General features: G+C 28.8%; 1 protein-coding gene across 3 annotated transcripts; it reads right to left on the bottom strand.

Moving 5' to 3' along the window:
• Nucleotides 1–5,789: 5,789 nt before the first annotated feature.
• On the bottom strand, nt 5,790–9,199 carry LOC102615917 (uncharacterized). Of its 3 annotated transcripts, XR_008055864.1 has the most exons (4): nt 8,541–9,199; nt 7,213–7,399; nt 6,836–6,929; nt 5,790–6,312 (listed from the first exon to the last, which is right to left on the bottom strand). XR_008055864.1 is itself a non-coding variant. In XM_025099776.2 (3 exons), the coding sequence occupies exons 1-2, from the start codon at nt 9,010–9,012 to the stop codon at nt 7,365–7,367; spliced, it is 507 nt and encodes a 168-aa protein (XP_024955544.2). In that variant the 5' UTR covers nt 9,013–9,194; the 3' UTR covers nt 5,790–6,929; nt 7,176–7,364. The 3 variants fall into 3 exon arrangements, 2 of the variants coding, with proteins under 2 accessions (XP_024955544.2, XP_052299829.1); XM_025099776.2 differs by having other exon boundaries at nt 5,790–6,929; nt 7,176–7,399; nt 8,541–9,194; XM_052443869.1 differs by having other exon boundaries at nt 5,790–6,929; nt 8,541–9,194.
• Nucleotides 9,200–10,062: the final 863 nt, after the last annotated feature.

Genomic DNA, 10,062 nt, shown 5'->3' with positions numbered 1-10,062 from the left:
TCAAATAAAAGAATTTGTCAACAATTCAATTTAAAATAAAAGAACTTGAGATATTGTATTTTATCATATCTCTTATTATTTTTATTTTTAAATTTAAAATCACCCTTTGATCGGTTTATTAACTGGCTATATTATTTTAAAAATAATTAAAAAAATTATTAATAGAGCTAATATGTATCATTGATTAGATCTAATGATACATGTTTCTTTTAAAACCCCTGATTCCAAACTTAAGCCACTTTTTATTTGTATTTGCATTTATTATTAAATTTTTAATTACCTTTCCACCAAACTCAAAAGTTATGATAGTCAATATATGGTATATATTTTAATTTTTGAAATTAAGAGATTTATGTGTACATTTGAGTAAAACTTAGGCGTTAGGTTTTAGAGACTAAGGCCCCATTTGGGATTGAGGTTGAAACTCAATAAACTGCTTATTTCATAATCTTTGATAAAAATAGTGTTTGGTAAAATTTGTAAAAGCAGCTTATTTCATAATTTTCTCCATTTCGTCAGCAGCTTTTAAAAACAGATACAAGATTGCTTTTCATAAGCAGCTTATTCAATAAGCTACTATAACTTTTTAAAATACTTATTATAACCATAGTATTTTAATAAAAAGACAATTATATCTTATTTATCCATGAACCATAATATATAAATTGTTAGATATTACCGCCACAATTTAGTATCACAATATTAATGGCTCTGAATCCTAAGAAATGGAAATTTTGAGGATTTTTATTGCAAAAAATTTACTGTGAATGTAATACATGTTACTTTTTATTTTATTTAGATTATGTAAAAGTATAAATTTTTATCATATACTATGTAACAGATTATGAAGTTCTTTAGATTTTTCTTAATTGAGTTTTATTAATGTAATTTTACATATTTAAAAAAAATGTCTAAACAATTTATTAAACATAAAATAAAAAACAATTATAACGTATGTCTATTTGGGTCATTATATAATACAACAACACTTTCGTAATAAGATTTACCAAACACATGTATTATACTTTTCAAACTCACAGCAATCGCAACAACACAGTTTACCAAACACTAAGCTACTTTTTTAATCAGCAGCTTATTTCATTTGCACAGCACAAGCAGCTTATTTCATCAGCCTCCGCAATCCCAAACTGACCCTAATAATATATTTATCTTTTCAGAAGTTAATATCAATGATTAGATGGTAAAACCTACAGTCCACATTTAGGGTGCTTTTGATAGGTAAAATTGGATTAGACTCAATAAGATAGGGTAAGATTTGATTAAATTATATTTATAATATATTTACTTTGTGGGAATCAGAATAGACATGAATTGGAATGAGTAATAATTAAAATGAAGAATGAAAATAAAAATAAATTATATACTTAAATTGTATGAATCATAATAAACAATATTTCAATTAATGTGTTTACTTTTATCATATAATCTGAATAAATCATTTACAAAAACACCCTTAGTTAATATTATATGTTTTTCACTTAGAAAATCAATAAATAAATGTTTATAAAGGAAGTATATGCATGTTCATTCGAGATGTCAAAAATAACTGCCCGATCCAGACTCAAACCCAGGCAATGTGGGCCAGATAATACCCTGCCCAAATATAAAGCCGAGCTAGTCCTGGGCATCACTTGATAAACCCGAGATGTGACCCGGAGCCCGGATTTTATTAAAAAATTAAAAAATATATATTATTTTAAATAATTATATTTATTTGACTCATTTATTACATATATGTAAGGTTTTAAACATTTAAAGTTTATATTTTCATGTCCAATTTCATTGAAATAAATTTAAAATTCATAAAATTACAAAAAATTACAAAAATATCATGTTTAACATTAAAAAAATATAAAATTCGGGTACAAAATCTTGTATTGAAAACCCGGCCCAGTGACGGGCTTTTTAGGCCGAGCTCGTGTGTCTAAAAATTACACCCGGGCCAGGTCCAGGCATTGTGAATCGCGGACCCGGGCCTAGGTTTTACCAACCTAATGTTCATTATAATATTGAGCATTTGGAGTAAATTAATTATTATTATTATTATTATCATTAATAAATGATAATAATAATAATAATAAAGTGGTAATAGTAATTATTTTTATTATAAATGTTATAATAGTAATAATTATTATATAATTAATATTATTATAGTAATTGATATTGTTATTATTATCATCAGATTTTGTGATAAAGACAAAATTAAAATTTTAGAAAGTATGGGAGGATAGAATTGTAAATTCAAATAATGAGAATCCCATTTTACCTCCATGTAAAAATAGAATTCTCATTCCTCATTCTTAAATTTGATGGATCCCTCTAACTTCATTCTTACTCCCAAATGCAAAATAAACAAGTAAATAATAAAATCATTCTCCTTCCTTCATTCCATTTCCCCTATAAAAGAAGTAAACACACTAATATTGTCTCGTGTTTGGTGATTGAACTAGATTGTATTACATTAATGTTGTTTTATGTTTAATGTAACACACATTGTACAATATTTTATTATTACAGTGTGCGTTATCTTATATTATAATTAATCACGTAGGACTTATTTGTTCAACATTTGAAGTTTTAAATTTTATCAATTTCAGATTTTTCTAAATTTACTTGTTTTTTTTTTTAACTTATGTTCGAGTTTTAGACATTTACATATAAATAGAAAAAAAATTAACTTTTATCTGAATGGAACAAACTATAAATGAGAAGTAAATATTATATTATAAAAATATCTGTATATAATATACTTACTTTCTAAACTATAAAATCTAATCTTTTTTTTTACAAGGACATAAATGTCAAGAACAATGTTTAAAATATATTTTTTTGCCACTATATTCAAATATTAAAAAAATAATAAACATGTCATTTACATATTCATATTCATACCTATTCATATTTTAGAAAAATTCAGATTCATTAAGATTTCAGAGAAAAAACAACCGTTACCTTATTTAATTATAATTAATATTAATCTTCATTCGATATTACCCCATAGAAGGAAGCATCATCAGTCGCTGTCGGTTCTCTTGCATACGATCAAAGCTTCATCTGGAGGATATGCTCTACGTATGGGCTTATGGAAAGTTAAAATCGTTGTTTTTCATTTGTGTTTGAACCATGGTTTTTACAATTTTATTCAGTTTAAAAAATTAAATGGTAGGTGTTTATCATTTCATTTCATTTATATTTGCTGTCATTAATTTCGAAGAAGCTATGAGTTTATTTTTATCGTCATCATCCTACCATTTAAAAAATTAAATGGTAGGATGATAACGATAAAAATAAGTAGACTTAATTTTTATTTGAGCATATTCAATTCGATTGACTTCTAAAATTACTCTAATATAAATCCATTTCTTGAATGAGAACTAAAAAAGAAAAAAATTTAATGTTGGAAATTTTGTTGTAATATTTCAAAATACACAATAATCGTCTAATCATATATTAATGTTGGAATTAATACGACGAACTATGAGACGAGAGTTATAAAAGATTGAAATTATTATGCCATTTTATTATAAAATTTCTCCAAGAATTAAACGTCGTGTGATCCATTTTACACTAAGACAATGTCATAGAAGGTGATCAGTTAAATCACCCACCGAATTAGCATAAGAAGAATCCGATGAATCATACATAGCATAGGTAGGCATCCTACCTAAGAACCAGAGTTCAGGGGCCACTTGATTTCTCTTATGAGATGACTTGGCCTATTCACATGGAATTTCCTCATGGAATGGCTGGAAACACTTGTTCTATCAGAAGAATTGACTTTAGGGCAATGCTATTTGGTGTGCCTTGACTTTAGCTCATTGAGAAAGACACATCTAGCATCCATCAATTTCAAAACTTCCAACATTTAATTCTAAGTAGAACAATTATGAGACAAGTAAACGATCAATCAAGTAATAATTGTACGAATATTCAAACGAGAAGGCTGGGACTTGTGAACTGCCCTCAGCTACATCTTCTCGCCTTCAATGTCTTCGGAGTTTAGAAAAGTATCTTATTTGTTTTATCATTTATTTCTTTGTTAATATTTTATTACACTTTGAATGTTGGACCACCAAAAAATTTTCCATTGACCGATTGCAATTTATTGACAGTTGCATATATATATATATATATATATATATATATATATATATATATATATATATATATATATATATATATATATTGGTATTAACAGGCTCCCCCATCTTATAAAATCTTACCCTTATCATCAAACTATCTTTATTATTATACAACTCATGTACAAAAATAAAAGAGTACTCTATGAAGCACACAACACTAAAAATTCAAATAAGTCAAAAAATAAAAACACAACAATATTTCTAAAGAGGGTGTTGATTAAATAATAAGAAAACTCAAATATAACAAATCTTAAATACTTAATTTTATAGAGTTTGAAGAAACCAAAGACACTAAGCAAAATGTTGCATAATTAAATATGAGATTATAATATTAAAATTAGACCCTTGTGGCATTGGTGAGGGAAAATGAAGGAATCTTCCTTCATATATTAATTAGTTGATGTATTTTAAACCAGTTTAGTTGTTGACTTAATAAAATAAATGAATATTTTAAAACTTATAATTAATTATTATTAATGGTTACATATTGTTGAATTTAAATAAAAAGAGGAAGGGACATGTAATCTTTTGTAATCTAATAATTATTTTCTATTTTAATATTTTGTAATATAATTATTTTTTAATCTCAACCAATATATTAGATAATAGAAAATATAAAAAGATGAAAAATAATAATGCCACAAATCTTAACTACTTAATATTTATAGAGTTTGAAGAAGTCAAAAGACACTAAACAAAAGATTGCATAATTAAATATGGGATTATAATATTAAACTTAGACCCTAATCGCATTGTTGAGGGAAGATGAAGGAACCTTCTTTCCTATATTAATTAATTAATGTATTTAAGCTACTAAAGTTTAATTGTTAGCATAATAAAATAATTGAATGTTTCACGACTTATAATTAATTATTATTAATGGTTACATATTATTGAATTTAAATAGAATGATGAAGAGACATGTAATATTTTATAATTTAATAATAATTTTTTATTTTTAATATTTTGTAATGTACTTATTTTTTTTAATCTCAACTAATTTATTGGATAATAGAAAATACAAGAAGATGAGAAATAATGATGACATATCACCTCATTTAGTCCCAGCTTTATATATATATATATATATATATATATATATATATATATACTTATTTTTTTAATCTCAACCAATTTATTAGATAATAGAGAATATAAGAAGATGAGAAATACTGATGTCACATCACCTTCTTTAGTCTCAGCTTTATATATATACTAGAAAATAAAATCGCGCTTCAAGCAGTTTTAAAAAAAGAATTTAATATTATCATTTTTTCTTACTTTACACTTGATGAAACTGATAAAAAATATGAATTAATTTTTTTTAAAGATGAGGCAACCTTATAAAAAACAAAAAAAAAGCTATTAGCCAACAATACAAATAAAGAAGCAACGCAAGATAAAAAATAAAATGAGAGAATATATTATAGAGTGATTTTATTCATTCCAATTGTGTATGTACAAAACAAAAAGATGAGCTCTCCTTTTATAGTTACATAATCACTCCATAAAATTAATAAAAAATTATGGATCATAATTCCTTGTAAGATAGTAGGAGTTATAGGGAAGCTAAAGGTTGCTAATGGGAGATAATGGAGAGACCAAGAGATATATGTTATGAACATCTACATTTATTTTAATAAATTCATAACACTCCCCATTGGATGTTTATTACAAAGAATATGTCTCATTAAAATCTTTACATAATTGTTATTGTGTAATAATAATTAAATTAATTATGAGAAAATAAAAAATCAAATCTAAAAAAAAATTCTCTATTTATTAGAAAATAGAGAATATATAAAGATGAGAAATAGTAATACCACTTCACCTCCTCAAGTCTCAGTTTTATATATATACTAGCAACTGAAACACCAAACTATCTGGCCATTGTAGTGTATTGTGATGCTCAAACATCAGAACAAATCATAAGGCGCTTTTTTCTTCAAAAAATTGAAACTAGAGGATAAAAACGTCCCATGTAATGTAGGCGGTCCCATGGGGTTTTGACCTGACCTCTTGGTAGAATCCAACTGGTCTGTCAAACCAACCCCTCAGGATCAAAAAGATGAACAAGCGAAAACAGAAGCAGCTGATGTGCCTGGTTGTTCCCACTTTCCAATGTAGTATAATTCTGCTAGTCTCGCAACTGGATGACATAGCAATAATTTTCTTCAGAAATAAACAGAGGATTTTCCATCATATACAGCCAAAAGGTAAAAACTCCAAGTAGGTACAGGCTGACTATCTGATCCTGTAATTTGAAGAGCCTCAAATTTCCAAGCATATCAATATGCTCTGTAAGGATCATTCAGAGTGTTTGCGGGTCATGAAAGAGATGGTACTCATAGTCCAGATTGCAATTGTAGTTTTAGTTGCTTGGTGTTTCAGACTTATCGAGTAGAAAACTATTTCCACAGCAACCAAGCAATATGAGACAACTATCATCTATGTACCGAAAATCATTTCTTTTACCAGGCCAATACTTGGCAAGGAAATCTAAAAGCAAAACAGACAACCCAAATCCCGAAAACAAGCCCCTAATTTAAGGGGAATGACATAACAACGAGACTGTGGTCAAGGAAATACGGACAACACCCTTTTGTAATAGTATAACAAATATATAAATCAGAAAATTTAAATTAAGTATCTTTATTTAACTTTCTACCAACCTGCATTGAATGACTCCTTCAGTTCCTGTACCGCTTCATTGTTCAAAACAGCATTCCAAACAGCTTTATCAGAAGATAATGAAATGACCATTCTCTGGAAAAGCGGGAAAAAAAACATATATATATAAAGATGTCAAATTCTATGACCACAAAATTGATTATAGAAAGTTAATCCTTGCTCTTAAACATGAGCATGGTTCTATTTCTGTTCTAATCTGGTGATTAAAGCAATTGTACTGCTCACATTATCCTATCTATATGTGCAGTCTCTATCGAACATTTGCACTTAGCCACCCTAAACAATTGCTTTGAGTTAATATTTTAAATTGAATTTCCATACCATTAGATCTTTTAGTCAAGGTCAGCAGTAAAGGCACCTGAATTGATGGCTCAGTCTGCAACAAATGAAAAGCATCATAAACTCTGTCAGCTGGATAAGGCTGCAACATTCTTGAATTACTAAGACACAGAGAGGGCTCTATCCAATCCAACTCTGTATCCCTGTCCGAATTGGAGGCAAACTTATCCCTCACAAGTCCAGGGCATGAAGCAGGGTCAAAAACCCTATAAAATCAAAATAATTAGAAGTTAGCATAAATTTGAAGTATTATTATTTTTTTCTTTTTTTCCTGCTGATGCAAGTTGATAATTTGTAGCATTTAAAGATAGTGAAGCAGAAAGAGCTTTAGATGATAAGCATCTTTTGAATCAAATGAATAACTAGTCGGGTATATAGGTTTTGTTCGAGGTGGGTAATACTAAAAAAACAAGTACCAAGGGCAGTAATCACAAATAATACTGACTTGGTAATCCCATGCACCAATAGAGTTGTACAAGTACAAAGTTTAAGCAATTGCAACCCCATTCACCACCATTATGAAATTAGAACTTAACAAATATTCAACTGAGATCAAATGGATTGGAATTGACCAAGGGAACGCAATCCATTAATGGAAAGAATAGAACTGCATCAGGTTGTGAGAAATCAATCAAAACATATCTGTCAATAAATCTTGTAACTGAACTATAATCTTCATCTGCTTGAAATTTTCCAAAAGCGAAAGTCAAAGTTACATTCAATACGTAACTTTGTGGTCCCCATCATTTTTCATGTTAAAGTTATTGATTATAAGATTAAGAGTAATGATACAGTCACAAACTTTTGTTCAAATTAATTTTATATAAATTAATTAAACATGATAAGATTAGTTGAATTAAATATCACTTAATTCATATAATTTATTTTTATTATTTTATATTTTCATTCGACCAATAAATTAATGACTATTCAGTTTGTACAAGACTTTAAAAATATACTTAATCAACAACACCCCATTAATTTTACCAAATAGAAAGACCGAGACAGGTGGCACAATCTGTCAACATAGCCTTAAACAACACAACCGAGACAGCCACAAAAGTCAAAAATAACACTCCAAGCAAACCCCAATCCATTTCAGACACAGAAGCAGCAATCATTTACCGATTTGCAGCATCAATACAGACTAGTAATTTCAAGAATCCCATAAACAGTAAAGATATGAAGGCGAACAATTATATCATTAAACAACATATTATTCAATAATCAAAAAGAAGAAAGCATATTTTCCACGAAGAACCAAAGAAACAACAGATTAATTTCATTGTGTTACACAATTATGAACACCTAAACATGTAAATAAATGAAGGGAAAAAAAATTCTTACTGTTGAAGAGCAGAAACTGCTGTGTTAACTTCCTCAAGAGAAGGAACAGGGCCAAGAGTAAAGTCATCAACAAGAAACCCATGAGACTTATCAAAATCTTCTCACATCCATCGACAGACACCCACTCATACTCATAACAACAAGAAGAACCACCATCACCACCGACACCAAAGGAACTCCAACTGGGCACCCCATAATGGGCAGGAACCGGAACATTATGAGAAACAAACGGCGACGCCGTCAAAGCAGCAGCAGCAGATAAAGAGAGTTGGTTACCACCATTTCTGTTCTGGTGGGCAGGCCTCGAATTAGCAGCAGTAGGTGAAGTTGTTGAAGTAGTAGTACTAGTACTTGAAGATGACGATGAAATGGGTTCTTGAAGATTCATGACGCCGGTTCTTGTCGTGGTGACTGCCCTGCCGACAGTTCTTAACATGCCGCCGCTTCCCCCGCCTCCAACTCCGCCGCCCATGCTTCTGCTCCACCGAACATAAACATGAGTTATTGTTTTTTTTTTTTTTTTTTGATGCGGTTTCTTCTTTTAAGAGTCTTTAGATTATAACAGCAAAAGCAAAGGAATGAAAGAAAATCTAAGCGGAGATTTTTGTTTGTATGGACTGTGAATCTTTAGGGCCTGTTTGGTATTGTTTTTGAATTTATATTTTCTGAGAATAAAAATGAAAATGAAAATGGTATTTTACAGTTACTGTATTTTGAATTTAAATATGTGTTTGGTATTATTTTTTGTATCTTATATTTTAAAATTGAAAACAATAATATGCGTTTGGTAGACACAGTTGAAAATGATAAAAACAAAAAATATGCGTTTGGTAATACTTTTTTCAAAAACAGTTTTTACTAATCATTTACATTATATTTATAGTCATAAAATAATTATTTAGCTAATACACACAAATACAACAAAATAATTTAACCAAATTTAATATAAAAAAATTACATGATAATAAAGTTTAAGAATTAACATTAATTAAAAAGAAATTTGACATTGTCATTGTTTTTACACTATATAATTAAGATATATATTATAACACATGATTTAAACAAAATAATTATAAAAAAACTACATGATACAAATTATGCATTAAGTATGTAATCATGCCACATAAAAGCTGCAATTCCATCTCTGCATTTCGTGAAATAGATGAATTGCTTTGTGAGCTTTGCCATGATTTGCAAGCCCTCCAATCATGGTACTCCATGAAACAACATCTCTCTTTACCATCTGATCAAACAGCTGACTTGCTTGATTGATGCAACCACATTTTATGTACATTTCGATGAGAGCATTGCAAATAACAGTCCTCCGCAACAAGTGATTTTTATCACAATACATATGAATCCATTCCCCTAGCTCAAGAGATCCTAGTTGTGCACAAGCTGGCAAAATAGGTACGATACTTATCTCATCAGGTTCAATACCCACTATTTGCATTTGCCGAAATACATCCAGTGCTTCAGCATAGCTCCCTATATGTGCATACCCCAAAATCATTGCAGTCCA

The sequence above is a fragment of the Citrus sinensis genome, chromosome 6 (genome assembly GCF_022201045.2).
Source record: "Citrus sinensis cultivar Valencia sweet orange chromosome 6, DVS_A1.0, whole genome shotgun sequence".
Lineage (NCBI taxonomy): Eukaryota > Viridiplantae > Streptophyta > Magnoliopsida > Sapindales > Rutaceae > Citrus > Citrus sinensis.
Note: the sequence above shows the minus strand (reverse complement) of the source record. Positions and strands in the feature narration are given on the sequence as shown.